At 36.7% G+C, this 17,534-nt stretch overlaps 2 protein-coding genes across 2 annotated transcripts; both read right to left on the minus strand.

The window, feature by feature from the left end:
• Positions 1-2,535: 2,535 nt before the first annotated feature.
• LOC149051704 (uncharacterized) lies at positions 2,536-11,337 on the minus strand. The gene is made up of 18 exons (XM_089183980.1): positions 9,622-11,337; positions 9,227-9,450; positions 9,073-9,132; positions 8,513-8,720; positions 7,989-8,096; positions 7,133-7,220; positions 6,678-6,768; positions 6,539-6,588; positions 6,051-6,177; positions 5,816-5,919; positions 5,354-5,456; positions 5,102-5,252; positions 4,911-4,992; positions 4,444-4,510; positions 4,253-4,335; positions 3,914-4,034; positions 3,554-3,595; positions 2,536-3,423 (listed from the first exon to the last, which is right to left on the minus strand). The coding sequence occupies exons 1-18, from the start codon at positions 10,910-10,912 to the stop codon at positions 3,259-3,261; spliced, it is 3,165 nt and encodes a 1,054-aa protein (XP_089040106.1). The 5' UTR covers positions 10,913-11,337; the 3' UTR covers positions 2,536-3,258.
• Positions 11,338-13,571: 2,234 nt separating this feature from the next.
• Positions 13,572-15,597, minus strand: LOC149051705 (adhesion G protein-coupled receptor D1-like). Its single transcript, XM_089185695.1, has 6 exons — positions 15,521-15,597; positions 15,172-15,238; positions 14,983-15,065; positions 14,637-14,757; positions 14,317-14,358; positions 13,572-14,217 (listed from the first exon to the last, which is right to left on the minus strand). The coding sequence occupies exons 1-6, from the start codon at positions 15,586-15,588 to the stop codon at positions 14,110-14,112; spliced, it is 489 nt and encodes a 162-aa protein (XP_089041821.1). The 5' UTR covers positions 15,589-15,597; the 3' UTR covers positions 13,572-14,109.
• Positions 15,598-17,534: the final 1,937 nt, after the last annotated feature.

Here is a 17,534-nt window from a genome sequence, read left to right on the forward strand (position 1 = left end):
TCTTTCGTTATTCACAGTCAGTGATCTAAAGCACAAATAGCTGTTTTCTAGATTATTTAGAGCAGACTATTAGAGCCAGGGTACCTGGCAAGGGTCACTTGCCGACGACGCGACGGTAATTGCAACATTCAGTATTAAACAGCATGTCATTTTTCCCGTTCTGTGTGGTTAAAGACAGAGTAACATTAAGCAGAATCACAAAACGCTGTTTCAATTCATTTGAGTAACGCCTCTTAGTTTCTTATATATGTTTTTTTTTTCATTCGCATTTTCCCATCCGCCATCCACACCTGCCATCTGCAGTCATCCGGTCCACGTTTTACAGACACCTGGACGTTTTGCCTCACAAAACACCTCGGCAGTTCTTTCTGGTGACATGTTCAAATTGACTACTCACAAGTTGGCAGGCTGAAGAATTCGGTTGGATAAGACGTCTTTGATAATTACTCACGTGCGTTTGATATTAAGGAAACCTTTTATTTGAAATTATTGTTAAAACAGAAACGCTTAGTTTGACATTACCTACCACGTTACTACAGTTATTTAATAACGATATAGCTGCTTTTCAAAGCACGCCCTTGTACTACAGGAACAAAAAAATTTAAAAGGTTCTATCGCTATCTGCTACCGTATTTTTTTCCGAAGGCCTTTGGGGAAACAACAAGCTCGAGTCACGTGCGAGAACTCTGAAGAAGTCTTATTTTTTTTTTACTAATAAACTCAACAAAAATTCATGTTCTAAAGAGAAATTTGGTACTCACTCAACAAAGTTATTGAATATAGGACGATTCTCTAAATCTGACAAGCCTTTGTCAACATCTCACTTTTCTGTTTGAGTTACGTTTCTCTCAGCATTTCGCTCAACCAATTCTAATCTTTTTTTCCCCAAATTTTCTTCTGGCCGAATCAGGTTGGTAGCAATTCTTCTTTGGGAAAACTTTTTTCCAGATCAGTCTCATGATAAAAGAATAAGCTTTCAGAGTGTGTTGTTTTGAGTCAAAATGAGCGTTGTGTTGCTAATCATTATGCAGGAAATTGGATGTCATTTACATTTTTGACGTCTTGTCTCCCGTTAAATTCAATTCTAAGAACTCAGACTTTTCACCTGTTTAAAAGAAAGCATAGCAAAAATATCAATTAATAGTGTAAGAAATCGTTTCTCCACGTTACTCATTATTCTTTTGAAATAATGGAGTGGACTAAAATGTTAAGTAGTCATAAATAGTTAAGCTCAATAGAGTAAATTTTTGGTATCGATTGTAAATGTCCACTCTTGCGGTCGACTATTCACCATTGCGAGTCTTTGTTTATTAAGCTATGTAAGAAACCATCTCGGTGATTTTAGAGCAGTAGCATAACACGAACTAACTCGGAACAAATATGGTTTTACTTAAAGTAAGTTTCTAATTTCAATTGATTCTCAAAGCTCAAATGACTGTTCTGCCTTACTTTACCTTTTTACAATGCTCTTCTCCATAAGTAGTTAGATACTGTTTGTATTTTACTTTTCATTTGGATACATCAGTCTGGAATTTCGAGGTATGCCGAGCAGACCAATTAAGAAATACCACTACGACATACAAAATGGGTGAGTAATCAACACTATCTAAAGGACATTTCGATTTGAAACCCCCCCATTTGTTATCGCGCGGCTTTCTTGGTTTTGCAAAATAATATGTCAGTTACCAAAAATAACCACGTCAGCTTCGATAATTGTCCTAAGATTATTAAGGAAATAAGCCAGCTATCGACTCGCGTTATGAAAAATTATGGGGTGTTGATATTGTTCACATCTCCCTTCGAAGCTTTGTCTTTGGGCAAAATGTTCCCTTTTCGGACAGTCTATAAGCGGCGAAAATCATTAGCCTGAGGCGATTTATTCACAAATTAATGAGATATCAAAGATGCGTATCCCGCCAAAGAAGGACGAATCACGCAAGTTCCTCGATATATTGTTGTACCTATATCTCTCTCGATGGAGATGTCCTTAAGATGATCGCGAGATAGCTCTGAAATCTCATCTATCCTTTTTCTAACATTACGAAAGGAGAAATGAGGTACAGACACATGGGGGCTCCGGCCCACCTCCTTCTAATTTATGTGAAAAACAAAGCGCTTTATTCGAAAGCCTTCATTTATAGTACTTTTGCATAGCGCTGTAAATTGGATCGATCTGCACCACGTATCACACTAAAATGATACATTATTTTTGCAGTGTTTAAATACCCACATCTAAATATGAAGGGTGGGGCAAAGGGGGGGGGAGTTGAAATAGATCTAAAAACCTCTTCCCTTTCTAATGGCTTCAATTTTCCCTTAGAAACTGCTCTCTGGGTTTTTTTTCCCGGAAAACAAGTCTGATGAAAAATCTTTTTGTTTTTTCACGTTTACAGCGTTCCTTTAGCTAAGATAAACTCAGGGCATTTCTTGCCCAGGTGCATCTTTCTCGAAAATCGAAGTTAGTTCCATTTCTTCCTAGTAACTCGCAAATTTCAATCCGTTGAATCCGCTACGTTTAATCAGATGTAACTGATCCTGAAGAAATCTAAAATATTATTTCGTTTTTGTCACAAATTCAGTTATTTGTTTTTTCACTCACTTATTTATCATAAAATTTAAAAGTCAGCTTTAACCGCTACTATTACCAAAGCAAATAGTATTTGCTATTTTATACGTATTTTAACTGCTTAAATATTATAAAAAGGTGACGCTATCGTAAAATGTTAGTCTAAAAATTGCCCACTAAAATTCAGAGAAATGCCTATCATAGTAAAGCTTAAGACTGTTTGAAGACACGTCAGTCTTGACTGCTTGACTGCAATGCCGCGACATTCCAACTAAATAATAGGAAATAATAGGAGGCGAAGAAACCACCATGTGAAAGTCAGACTGTTTTGAAATCTAACAGCAATCGACAGCCAACCTATAGGTTAGTTACTTTAAAGCAATTTAGTTTGCAGCTAAAGCAAACTTTCCCTAATTACGTATGAAGTACTTACTCTTAATTTAAAGAAAAAAAAGCTTGAAAAGCTCTTGCATCTAGCTTAAAAAACGTTAAAGGCTACTGACTTTAGCAAATTACCCAATCATCGCAGTAACTGACATCTTACAAATGACTTACTCACCAAGCTAAAGGCTCGATTTGAACGGCCGAAATCCTCCGGACAGATCGAAAATGAGCAACTACTACTGACTAACTATTACATTAAGCAATCCAATAATGGAGTTTCAGGCTTGGTCAGTGTTGAATCTAGTTCTTCAAGCTGAGTGTTTTTCCACCTCAAACTCATTGAAAGACTGCAATTCAGCTACCCACGTATCACCAACATCACTTGGATTAACCTGTGAGCTCCTCTTTGCGGAGTTTCCATTGTTTGTAGATGGGAAAACCCTGTTCACCTTCCTTTTGAATCGCTCTCTAATCTGCAGATAGACAAGCTAGGTAAACAAATAAAGGCACCGATAGACATGGAAAGTAAGAAAATGAACCACTCTCACGGTATATTCAAGTTTAAAACCTCATTATATACACCATATGTATAATTAAACTTACCTGACTGTTTCGCACACAGTGAAGAACGAAAATCAGGAAACCCTTTGACAGAAAAAAAAGAATGTTTTTCAAGCCAGTTTCGTTTTGTGATTGCGACTTGGAGTACCTATGTTAAAATTTATTTTCTTAAAGTCCCAAAGAACAACAAAGAGAATCAAATTTTTTCTTGACTTGTAAGAATCTCATAGACAGTGGCATCGCTTTTTTCCTTTTCTTTTAATTTTTATCCTCTTTTGTCTGTGTGTCACATTTACAAATATCCCATCAACACCCTACGATTTATAATTATAAAGTAATCTCGACACTCAATGTGGATAATCTCATGTATGAAACTATAAAATGGTAATATTTGATACTCACCTGAGTAGAGTTGAGGATAGTAAAAATGTAGGAAAAAGCTTTGTGTAGTGGCGACAGAAGACCAAATAACCACGTGATACCCAACAGGGGAATCATCACCATGCATGCTCTAATGCCAACTCTGAAGGACGAAAACTTGTTGATCAATTGATTGCACATCACCCTCACAAACATTTACGGTACCCAGAATTTCTTTTCCCTAATTAATAACAACAAGCTCCTGAGGAAGTAAGACGTATTCGATTGTAAGGATTCTTAAAGATTTCAGCCAATCTCTTGCAGGAACTGGAAACTTTTTTCCCTCTTTTTTTTTTAATTCAATTAAGAGCTCTTTCTCACCGTAACTGCTGACTTTGCTGTTCTCCTGTTGGCTGCATTCTAGTCATCTCCCTTATGACTCGTGTGAGTATCAAAATGTTGATCTGATAAAGGAGTAGATAAATTAAAAGCTTGTATTAAGGTATGGCTATTACACATTTCAAGTCTTATATCAGAATCACCAATTTGAATAAGCCGAATCAGAAACTTACCACTTCAATTGCAATCACAAATGTGACAAATATCCATATCAAATTGTTTGCTGAGGATATCCAACAACTTAAAAGGGGAAAGATAACAAAACAATAAAAAAAATTGGAAGCATAAGATCTGCAGTCAACGTAATTCGTAAGAAATTACAAAGCGAACAATAGGCGGGCGGGCGCGCGTAGATATGGAATTTCTCTTCGAGCGTTTGACTCGACTGGGCCCAGCGAACGATTGAGATGTCGAGTTGAACACGAGGAGATAAATTTCATATCTGCATCTCATATTTTCAAATTTCATATCTGCAAGCGAAAAACAGAAAGCTGTCCCGAAAGGATAAATGTTATGAGAAGGTAAAGTTAATAAAAATGTCAAAGCAAATTAAAAGAAACATCAAAACTTCAAGAAAAAAATTAACAATTTATGGGAAGAAATAGAGGAGAAAAAAAGAAAAAAAACATACGCCTCGTACAATTTGTCGCTGGTGTAACTCTGTATTCCTTCTTTTCCGGCAGCGATGCACAGTGAAATGGCCACCATAACTAAGGGAAAACCTATCACGAAATTATAAACCAATCAAGGCGACTCAATAAGATTAAAATTAAATTAGTTCAAAACAATTAAAAGCAGCATATCGTTAGTTCAACTGTATAATCAAAATACCCCATGACATGACGTGATACATGTGCATCTTGGTGTTAATGTTATAAACCTTTACAACAAACAGATAGAGATAAATTCCCTCGACCAGCATCCAACAGAAAGCGGCCATCAGAAGATACTGCATAATAACTGCTACTATGAGACACACAGCCTGCACAGAGACGTAAAGAAAAAAAAATATTTTGTCATTTCAATGTTTTGTTTGATCATAATATATTTAATTTAATTGAAATAATGGAAAAAACCTCTCACCTTGTTCTCTGTGGCGTTTATTCCGGAGAGAAAAAATATTTGTCCAGCTCCTAAAGCCACAGCAAGACTGACGCGTATTTGAGACAGAGGCTGACGAACATCTCTGTTAAAATCAAGATATTAGAGCAGCAACAACAACAACACACACACACACACACACACACACACACACACACACAAAACCAAACAAAAAAACAAAAGCAAAAAAAAAAAATGAGTGAAAACAAGAGAGAGCAGTTAGGCAGATGAACTTGGACAGTGACTGATAACGAGTGATGTCCAAAACATTGGGTACGGATTAAGTTTCTAACTAGCACCAAGGCATTCCCTTTATTATTTTTTCTTTTTTTTTGGGGGGGGGGGGGGAGAGGGGGTATGAACATTACACTGGCTTTATTTATTTACTACATCTTCCAAGGTATTTAAGGATGTTCTTCCTGATAATTTGATTACAGTACTTACGTAAGGAAAGAATATAAAGTTATTGTCGAAAGTATTCCGATGATGGAAAGGCTTAGCCCCACATACGTGATGATCTCCAGGATAGCTACGTCGTTCTCGGAAAGCTGCGTCAAAAACAAAAGCAAAAGGAGGCAATACTTAAATTAACCATACGGACCCATTATTAGTTTGGAAACAAAGTAAAAAACAATGATAATGATAATGATAATAATAATAATAATATTAATAAAGCTACCTTAGTACTACCGCTGAAGTCAACTAAGACAGCGAAATGAGTCAAATGATTGCAACTGCAAACCGTTTCTTCTGAATTGCTCCTCGAATGATCCACATGACAACCCTCCTCTGAAAACCCATCTGGACTAAAAACAAAGGAATATTACAATATAAGAAATAACAATAACGATTTTCTTTCTCAGAGGGCACGGTAACAAATCCTACGATCTGATTGGTTGTTAGTTCGGATTTCCAATCTCTGCCCACGGCCACGGTGACGATTACAAGGATTACCGAGTACGTCATTACCTTCCATGCCATTATTCGTGCATATATTTCATTTTTCCAGCTGGGCAATATTTTTAACAGCAAAAAGCCATAAGGCTTTTACTGCTGACCTCGCAAATGAAGGTTTGACTGATAATCTCCGGTTTCTACACTCAACTTTGGACTAAACCCAAAAAAGATGGAGTTCCAAAGCATATTTAACAATATCTTTGTTTTTACCTATTTTTGAAACCACTCCAAAACATGCAGTGTTGTTCTTCTTTAACGACCTGAAAATATAGTTTACACGTATTTCTAGTAAATCGATCCAACATGACACAGATGGAACGCGCTCATCTTTCAGTGTTTTTGCTGTTACCTGAAGGTTTCTGAACTTCAAGATGGCATCTCGTCGTAATTTTTCAGGTTTGGGATTCATCGCTGCCGTCATTATTCTGGTGTTAACATACCTGCAGAGAAAATGTTTTCCTATGCCATCAAGTTTTGCAAAGCATCACATTGCATTTACATGCAACTGCATGATGTAGAAGCACACTTTATGTCATTTTTATCTCCGATGTAAAACGGTGATAATGAAAACTAACTTTTTTATGTGACTTTGAGAGTTTATTGTGTGATAGATAAATTTCTTCAAATAAGCTTCAAAATGGACTTTAGTCATCGCCTTCTTTTTTCATTGTTAAAGTTCTTATCATACCACTTAATAGGCTTCTCCTTATTTGGTTGGTTAAATTTGATGTGGCATGCTGTATAATTCAATACATGCACGCTAAGCACGAACCAAGTCGCAACTATTTCATCGTTTAACGTTACCTGAAAGTGTTAGTTTCTTTCCCAGTGGATTGATTTCTCAGCAGTAATTCATGAAGATCCTTGTACACACACCCTACAATCACTGACCCTATAAAGAAAACAACCAGAGTGTGGAAAAAAAGTCCTTCTAACGCCAAACGATGGGGTTAGCCTCAGTATAAATATGTTCGAAATGGTGATCGATCAAGTTCCCCTCTCTTTCTTTCACCAAAGAACTTATTAAGTTATAATACAGTATGGGCCATGATTTGTTTGACCCATTTATTTTGACATTTGATAACCCAACTGGCTAAACTACCTCATTGTTCCTTTATCATTCTGAATAAACTATTTGAACCCAAGACTCCACTGGAATAGATCAACTAAAATGCTTTCGTTGTTTTTTACTTTCCTATGACGTCAGTGAAAACACAGAAATGTTGTGCGTACTAATTATCATTAATTCAAGCAATTGACCCTACATTCTACTTGTTAAAGGGCGAAATCATCTACTTTGAATTTTGGGAGAACGTTCAACTAAGGTTTATATATCACGAGATGGGCGTGAGTGATTGGCAAACAGTCCAGACTAAACTTGACTATTCTCCCAGCTTCCTGATAGGGTCATCACGTCGGTTTAACGTCTTTTGCTTTTATAATATAAACGTCAATTTTCTATGGGTTTACCTGAGCAATAAACGAAAGGTTTTTTGACCATTCGGGGTGCACATATTTTCTCAACTGTTTTGAGATGTTTAATGATTGACAAATAGTACACTGATACGCAAAACCATCTGAGTTCTAAATAATAGAGCAAATATTAAAGAGGAAAAATGCAATTCTATGATTTAGAGCTTAAAATGTGGTTAACGCAAACCTTTTTCAGCAAAATCATCCGAGGATATATTAATGCTGACTTCCCATTCTTCCCCCTTGAGGAAGAAGTCAGTTGCATTATGGCGGTAGCCAATTTGAATACCCAAAACTGTCAGAAGAACGCGAAGATGTTAGATGATGATTGGAATTCAAGGAGATGATTGTGGCATATGCAGATCCTCTTCTTGAAGGTCTACACACAGTTCTATGCTATCATTTTTTAAACGCCATTCGGGTTTATTTGAAATATATTATTGTACTGAGATCGTACTCACAAACTCAAAAGAGGAAATTGAAACAAAATTTTATCAAAACGAAAATCACTTCTCGTCAACTGTGCTTCACCCTTCTTCTTGCGCCTAATTGCATCAAGCCAGACGAATTTTATGCGCCTTCGACTGCTTCCATGAGCCTTTCAAGAATTCACTTGTATCACTTAACATCTACGGCCAGGCGGCAGAAAGACCATTCAGGAAGACAATTTGACGGTAGGTCAGTTACTAATAAAATATAATATTAACTCACCCACTGTTTGGCTTGTGATCGATGTAGAAGGATTCGTTCCATTTAGATGGTATTTACCATAGTTAAGGGCAAATTCCTCGAAGGCGACTGCCACCTTAAAGATGGATTCTCTTCTTGTTTCTTCTCCTCCATCATTAAGTTGGCCTTTAATGGGTGTCGTGATGTTCATAAAATTATCGATAAAGTCTTCAAATACACGCATAGCCTCCTTTAAGGACCAAAAAGTTAACTTTAATCGTGTCGTTATCACAATGAGAAAACAAAAGCGCACATCATGAGACTTGGACTGATTGGATATTGTATGATTAAAAAAAGGAGCGTTTTAACAGAACATCATTTCAGCGAATGAGCCACTCTTCTTTTGAGGAGGTATACTTTCCTATATTTAATTCTCGTGATGCTAGTAAAAATACTGTATTGTCATGCTTTTGTCCCTGTTTAAAACGCTTGTGCAGCTTACGAACTGCAGCGTTGCACAAGTAACTCCTTCTAATTACCGCACATTTCATATCTATAAGTAATCTTGATCTTGTTATAGGGAGACATGAGTGCATTTATACCTTCAAAGAGTTATTTCTCCTGCTATCTATTTCACCAAGTTTAGAAACAGAACCATTTGCCTGTGGTAAAGAAAGACAAAAGCGTTGAAGAATGGCAGAAACTATGAAAATTATTGTTCCAAAAGAAAAAAAAAGGAGAAACTACGAAACATACCAAATTCTTAAGTACTTCCAACGTAGATGTCCAAATTGACGATGGCAGAGACGACGATGCTGCTGCCTGTAATGATGAAGATGCTGATGATTTTGTTGATATTGATTCTGATTCTGCTGTTGTTGTTGCTTCTGCTCCTGATGACGATGACGATATTGAAGAGGATGGCAATGGTGATGGTGAGAGTAATGATAATGGTGATGACGACGATGACTGCAAGTGATCTGTATGTTGAAGTAAAAGCTAGATGTCAAAACAACATTTAACTAAAATTAAAAAGCAATGATAGAGCGCAAGGAATTTGGAATATGAACAATGAAGAAAGAGCTATTCTATTTTAAGACTCATTGACATTCAATCGTGAAAAAACAAATTTTTACGTTAAGTTTACTCACCCCAAGTATGAGATTTATCTTTTCGCTGCACTGTTGAAATTTGAGTTGAGAAACCTTGAGTCGCCGTTGACGGAGTGGATGAAATTAAATCTGACCTGTATGAATCGGAAGAGCTGCAGAAGCCCCTTAAACATTTTGTGCATGTGCAGCGTTTATCTCCGCCATTTTTGGTAGAAAAGATTCCCTGCGTGAGAGGATATGAGTCCAAAGACGACATGAGACTTCCACAATAGTCACCATTCCCAGAGCATGAAACCCAACCTTGAGGGCTGGTCGGCCAAGTTCTAGAGATATGACATGTGACAGCGTCGCAGGTCTGTGTACAATCAATCGCGTTACAATGCATATTGCACATTTCTACTTTATTTTTGCATTGCTGTTTTCTGCATTGTCCCCCTCCGCAGTTCAGTTTGCATGTTTTAGCGTTGCAAGTTTGTTCACAATCCCCTCCGCTACATTCCAAGTACATTTCACAAAAATCTGTTTCATCATGACACTCCTGTTTCTTACATTGACCCCTACTGCAGTTCAGCTTGCATGTTTTAGCGTTGCAAGTTTGTTCACAATCCCCTCCGCTACATTCCAAGTACATTTCACAAAAATCTGTTTCATCATGACACTCCTGTTTCTTACATTGACTCCTGCTGCAGTTTAGTTTGCATGTTTTAGCACTGCAAGTTTGTTCACAATCCCCTCCTCTACATTCTAGATTCATTTCACAGACGTCTCCTTTGTCATCGCACTTCTGAAATTTACATTTTCCCCCGCTGCAGTTTAGTTTGCATGTTTTAGCGTTGCAAGTTTGTTCACAATCCCCTCCGCTACATTCTAGATTCATTTCACAGACGTCTCCTTTGTCATCGCACTTCTGAAATTTACATTTTCCCCCGCTGCAGTTTAGTTTACATGTTTTAGCGTTGCAAGTTTGTTCACAATCCCCTCTGCTACATTCTAGACTCATTTCACAGACGTCTCCTTTGTCATCACACTTCTGAAATTTACATTTTCCCCCGCTGCAGTTTAGTTTGCATGTTTTAGCGTTGCAAGTTTGTTCACAATCCCCTCCGCTACATTTCAGAACCATTTCACACTCTTTTGCGAGACTTTTGCACGTTTGTTTGCATCCTATTCCCAGGCAAGTACAAGAATTAGCGTTGCTATGAAGCAGATGGCAAGAATAATTGTCCTTAGTACAATCCAAGTCAAACGCATCGTTGTTGCAAACGTTACCGTGCGCCCAAAAGCCTGGAAAAAAGAAAGTAATGGTAAGAATAAATAGAGAATAATACATGGGCGCGGAGAGATATGGAATTTCTCTTCGAGTGATGTCGAGTTGAGCACGTGTAAGTAGCTGATTGGCCGTATCAACACGCGTAAAAAAAACGATATTTTTTCGCGTGTGTTCTTGCAGCTTTTCTCAGGGCCGGAAATCTTTTTTATATCACTGCAGTTTATGTGATAAATTTAGAAAATTATAGTAATTATATAATATATAATAGACGATAGTTCACTGAGCCCTCTCACTCCCCCGCCAAACGAAAAAAGAAAAAAAAAAGCAGATTCATGAAATTATTGAATAAATCTAGCGTAGAACTTTCATAATATCTACTATTTTAGTATGATGTGAATAAATATATATCATTCATAGCAATTAACCTTCTATTTGCAGCAAGTATTCTGCCATCCTGAAACCGTTAGGCGTCACTGACTGATTTGTAAATTAAAAAATGTATATATTTATCTACTTGTTATTGTTTGTTTTTTTTTTTGTAATAATTTTTGCAAGGGTAGAGCGTTACTTCGGGCTATTTTGCAGGTTGCCCTGGTATGATTACAGATTGACGCCGTGTTTCCATAACTACGCGTAAAGCCTTAGAATCGAGAGAATGATATGTTATTTCTGAGTAGTAAAAATATTTCCGCTCAATGGCGCTGAGTTGCAATTGTTAACTTTCGTTTATTCAACTAAATGCAAGATTAAAATGAATGAATAATAACTTAAATACAAAAGATTTATAAAAACTGAGAAGGAAGTATAGAAAACTGCCTTTCCCTTGTACAAGAGGACCTGAAATGGTGTTATTAAGCTAGTAGGCTCAGTGATTTGTCAGAGATGAAGAGACAGCTGAATGTCAAATGCATCTTTTGTCACTAAAGAATTCACATCCTCATTTGCATATTTGCGCAAAAATTATTTATTTTCATGATGGACCCCTGAGTCAAATCAGACTTAAAGCTTGCGGCACAGGAATATATTGTAAAATTAGTTCCTTGAAATATTTTCTTGGCTTCCTTATGGTAGGTTGGTTTGATTAGCTGAGATGAAGAGCAAACTTTTCTAAAACCGTTCTAGCATTCTTTGGTAGTCTCACCCAACGCTATTGGGAGAGCCATAAGAGCGACTCCTCTAGGTATACGTGTGATAAATATTAAACAAAAAACTCTTTTGATAAAAACTTTGATACTCACTCAGGAGAGCACTTGATAATAGGAGTGTTCCCCATATCTGGCAACTTCTAGTCATCATCATTTTTTTTTCGTTGTGTACGTTGAGCATCTGTCAGCTGAACTAAACACAGCCTTTTGGCAAATTTTCTGTGGCTGAGGATCGGTTGATATTTTCTTTCTCAGTGAGGAAGGCTTGTGAGAATTCTCTCTTCGGAGATATTTGAAAGATCAGTCTTATGATGTTGTTTTGACCAGATCCAGCTGCTTAATGTAAGCATAAGTGGGAAATTGAATGTCATGCAAATCATTGACGTCAGATGTTTATGCTTAAATTCAGTGGTATTCCCCCTTTTTGCATCTGTTTGAAATTTAGGTAAAACAAATACAATCAATATAAAATCATCATTTTAAGAAACTTTCTCATGAGAATATTTAGAACTCTCTCCATAGATATTAAATTCATATGAGTATTTATTTCAATCACAAATAATTAATGGCTATTGCCACCCTTTGCTTATTTCGTCACTTAACAACGATAACAGAGAGGCCTTTTAGAGCTCTTACATCACTGAAGTCGCTTCGAGATAATTACTGCTCGGCAAGTGTACCATAGGAGATTGTTTTACCTTTTATTGACATTAGTGTCCGTGTACTGCAGAGATGCAGATCCCGCCTGTTTACGCCATGCGCCACAAATCTTTTTTATCAATTATACATAAAACTTTTTTGGTCTATCAAAACTTGGGCATAGTATTTCAAATTGCTTTATAAGGTACGTGGGTTTTTCCTCTTCACTGCATTAATGTTTCATCATCCAACTCACAATGACGAAGCGTTCACGCTATACCTCGTGGAGTCACGCATAAAATGGTAGACAGAAATAATTTATTATGTTTAAAAACGCACGCAGTTCGAAAGAGTTTTCTAATTGTCTGCTTCCTCAAATCGCTTTGACGAAGGGCGAACGCTCGAAACGTCAACTTTTTTTACTCTTTACGGTGGCCAATATACGTTTTCAACTCAGTTGTTAACACTGAATTAACTGCTGCTCAAAAAGTGATGGGTTCATAACTAACAGTTTATTATATATGTTTTTGTAGTGAACCACCTATTTTAGACTACCCTTAGGATTTCTAAAAGAAAAAAAAACAGAAAAAAAACTGAAAAGAACAGAAAAGAAAATATGAGGTGATAAAATTAACATAAGACAGGTGCAGTTTGAACAATTTTGTGAAACTAAGATCTTTATCCAACGTTTTTTTTTCCTTTACATGTAAGTGCAATTTTTCCTTTGTAATGAATGCGATCACTTTTATCAAAACCTTCGAAACACCGATGATATTTTTTCACCTCTCAATCACAATTAAACACATTTTTTTGTGTAAACACGTATCTTTAAAAATTATCAGCATGCAATGGCCATAGCTATTGCAGACACGTAACTCGTTTTATTTGCGTTATTCTAAGGCATGCGATTTAAGTTTTGAATTTGGGGAAAAAAATGGAGTTATTAAAGTCTGACCAAAAATTTAAACTTGTGCTCCGACTTGACCACCTTGCATCTGTTTTATGATCAAGCAAGCTGTTTCAACTGGTCGGAGCGTCCGTTATTTGTTATTTCAAATGTTTGCCATCTTATAGCAAGCTATGTCTTTTTCTATGTTTCAGTAGCCTGATAAAAGTGCAAAGACGAATGAAAAACCCGTGACGCAGCTCAAATGGATTTTGAAGAGTCTCCCAGGCAACCCTCTCCCTCGACTTAGCTATTTCTGAGAAATACGAGCGAATCTTAAACTTTTCATTCTTGTTTACATATTCCCGCCTAAACAAAGCTGTCAGCTATTAATGAAAGATAAAAATGTTTCAGGCGACCATCAACGGCCATGGTAAATGGGTGGATCATTGCAGCGTGTAACCTTAATCTGTGGGTATTACCTATATACCTAGATCTTATTCCCTAAACACTCTTTTGTTTTGGTTTACGTTTACGTGTGTGATTTTTCAGTTCAAATTCATCGTAAGACTGCAGTTCAACTGCCTTCACATGGCAAAGTCACTCATGTTAACATGTGAATTCTTCTTTGTGGAGTTTCCATTGGTTGCAGATGGGAAAACAGTGCTAACTTTTCTCTTGAATCGTTCTCTTATCTGCAGATAGACAAGGAAAGTGACAAAAAAAGGCACTCAAATTCATCCAAGATTTTGAAACTCCTGCTCTAGACAATCTTTTTTCCATATGAAACTTACCTGGCTGTTTCGTACACAGTGCAGGGCAAAAATCAGAAAACCCTTAAAAAAGAAAGATAGGTTTTCAAGATCGGTCTTTTTTTTTATAATCGATTCTTCCCATATCTCAGAGGTCAATGAAGTAAATAAGGATAACATAAAGGCGGAAACAATTTTTTTTATCCCTTTTTTTCTTTATTATTAGTTTTATCCTATTATGTATTTTAATAATTATTGTAGCAAAGGTCATCTGACCATACTGAAATAGTCTGACTGTATATTATCTCTGGACACTTTATATGGATATTTTTGTTAATGAAATCATTGGACTAAATACGTACCTGAGTAGAATTAAGGATGGTAAAAACGTAGTTGAAAGCTTTGTGTAATGGTGTCAGAAGACCAAATAACCATGTGACACCCAGCAAGGGAATAATAACCACGCATGCTCTAATGCCAAGTCTAAGGACGACAACAGTCTAAGATGAGGGATTCTTAAAAGATCAATTATAAATATCGTTTTAAGCAAATGAAGATCATCGCAGTATATACTCAACTTAAGCAGTTGAGAAAAATAAATATCGTTAAAAGGATGATTTAAAAATTTGATATGATTTCGTTAAAATCTCCGGCAGAAGCTGTCTTCCTCTTTTTTTTTTTTTACGTAATTTGGAAGATCCATCATACCGTATTTGCAGAATCTGCTTGTCTCCTGTTGGCTGCATTTTGGCCATCTCCCTTATGACTCGAGCGAGTATCAAAATGTTGATCTTAAAGAGGAAGATATGAATAGAATTTTGTAGTGAAGTATGGCTGTTGCACACAGTCATTCACAATAATGTCAAAAGAAAACATTTATTCCAATGCAAAACTTACAACTTCAATAATAATGACAAATGCGACAAATGTCCAGATCAAATTGTCATTTGAGGACATCCAGCAGCTAAAGGGGAAAAAATGGGGGAAGAAAGATGAAAATAGAAAAATTAGGTCCCACAATATTCCCGATCAGCTTTGTATGTTACTTTCTAAAGTAACATTCGTTCAATGAAAGAAACTGTAGGTCGTAGGCTGGCCTATGAAGATTAAGCTCGTAAGAAAGAGATTAATGAAAATAATAAGGAAAGGTAGGATATATAATCACATTAAAGCGAAACAAACTTTAAAAATTGAACAAACAAAATTAACAAAAATGAGTAATAAAAAGTTACGATGCGCCCCTTACTATTCATCGCTAGTATAGCTCTGTATCCCATCTTTTTCAGCAGGGATGCTCAGTGAAGTGGCAACCATAATGACTGGCAAACCTAGGAAATTGATATTCCGCTCGTTGATAAACTGGGCACTGTAAGTCAATGTCGCGAAAGACAATAGCATTCTGCGCGATACAAGACCGCCGAACGTCTAAGGCAATTGCGGAAGATTCGTTCAGAAAAAGTAGAATCCCCCAACGGATTTTTAGGTTGGTATGTTGCAGAGTCCGAAAACGGAAGTTCAAGGCAATCTGTATGGTTTACATACTCCATGATCGCGTGATAAAAAAAGACGCCTTTAAGTGACCACATGTCAAGTTACGTCAATACTCAAAATTTTTCGCAATGCCGACCGCCAATCGAAACACAGAAGTGTCCTACGGTGTCTCAAGAGGCTATCAGCAAAAACAAATTTTGCAGGTAACAATCGAACAGTTGCCCGTACCAGAACGTAGTTAAATAGTCTAAGAACTCTTTTCTCTCCTTATCTTTCGTTATTCACAGTCAGTGATCTAAAGCACAAATAGCTGTTTTCTATATTATTTAGAGCAGACTATTGGAGCCAGGGTGCCTGGCAAGGGTCACTTGCCGACGACGCGACGGTAATTGCGACATTCAGGATTAAACAGCATGTCATTTTTTCCGTTCTGTGTGGTTAACGACAGAGTAACATTAAGCAGAATCACAAAACGCTGTTTCAATTCATTCGAGTGACGCCTCTTAGTTTTTTATATATAAATATTTTTCCATTCGCATTTTACCATCCGCCATCCACACCCTTCGTCTGCAGTCATCCGGTCCACGTTTTACAGACACTCGGACGTTTTGCCTCACAAAACACCTCGGCAGTTCTTTCTGGTGACATGTTCAAATTGACTACTCACAAGTTGCAATTGGCAGGCTAAAGAATTCGGTTGGATAAGACGTCTTTGATAATTACTCACGTGCGTTTTGATATTAAGGAAACCTTTTATTTGAAATTATTGTTAAAACAGAAATGCTTAGTTTGACATTACCTACCACGTTACCACAGTTATTTAATAACGATATAGCTGCTTCTCAAAGCACGCCCTTGTACTACAGGAACAAGAAAATTTAAAAGGTTCTATCGCTATCTGCTGCCGTATTTTCTTCCGAAGGCCTTTGGGGAAACAACAAGCTCGAGTCACGTGCGAGAACTCTGAAGAAGTCTTATTTTTTTTTTCGGACTATGCTTGCGATACTAATAAACTCAACAAAAATTCATGTTCTAAAGAGAAATTTGGTACTCACTCAACAAAGTTATTGAATATAGGACGATTCCCTAAATCTGACAAGCCTTTGTCAACATCTCACTTTTCTGTATGAGTTACGTTTCTCTCAGCCTTTCGCTCAACCAATTCTAATCTTTTTTTCCCCAAATTTCCTTCTGGCCGAATCAGGTTGGTAGCAATTCTTCTTTGGGAAAGCCTTTTACCAGATCAGTCTCATGATAAAAGAATAAGCTTTCAGAGTGTGTTGTTTTGAGTCAAAATGAGCGTTGTGTTGCTAATTCATTATGCAGGAAATTGGATGTCATTTACATTTTTGACGTCTTGTCTCCCGTTAAATTCAATTGTAAGAACTCAGACTTTTCACCTGTTTAAAAGAAAGCATAGCAAAAATATCAATTAATAGTGTAAGAAATCGTTTCTCTACGTTACTCATTATTCTTTTGAAATAATGGAGTGGACTAAAATGTTAAGTAGTCATAAATAGTTAAGCTCAATAGAGTAAATTTTTGGTATCGATTGTAAATGTCCACTCTTGCGGTCGACTATTCACCATTGCGTGTCTTTGTTTATTTCGCTATTTAAGAAACCATCTCGGTGATTTTAGAGCAGTAGCATAACACGAACTAACTCGGAACAAATATGGTTTTACTTAAAGTAAGTTTCTAATTTCAATTGATTCTCAAAGCTCAAATGACTGTTCTGCCTTACTTTACCTTTTTACAATGCTCTTCTC

Source organism: Pocillopora damicornis, chromosome 1, assembly GCF_964200805.1.
Source record: "Pocillopora damicornis chromosome 1, jaPocDami1.2, whole genome shotgun sequence".
NCBI classification, from domain to species: Eukaryota; Metazoa; Cnidaria; class Anthozoa; order Scleractinia; family Pocilloporidae; genus Pocillopora; species Pocillopora damicornis.

Coding starts and splice junctions, on each gene's coding strand:
- LOC149051704 (XM_089183980.1), bottom strand. CDS start 10,912: ATGTATTATTCTCTATTTATTCTTACCATTACTTTCTTTTTTCCAGGC. Junction 6,589..6,677: donor TGAAGTTCAGAAACCTTCAG/GTAACAGCAAAA, acceptor CTATATTTTCAG/GTCGTTAAAGAAGAACAACA. Junction 3,596..3,913: donor CTATCCTCAACTCTACTCAG/GTGAGTATCAAA, acceptor TTTCTGTCAAAG/GGTTTCCTGATTTTCGTTCT.
- LOC149051705 (XM_089185695.1), bottom strand. CDS start 15,588: ATGGTTGCCACTTCACTGAGCATCCCTGCTGAAAAAGATGGGATACAG. Junction 15,066..15,171: donor TTGTCATTATTATTGAAGTT/GTAAGTTTTGCA, acceptor TTCCTCTTTAAG/ATCAACATTTTGATACTCGC. Junction 14,359..14,636: donor CCATCCTTAATTCTACTCAG/GTACGTATTTAG, acceptor TTCTTTTTTAAG/GGTTTTCTGATTTTTGCCCT.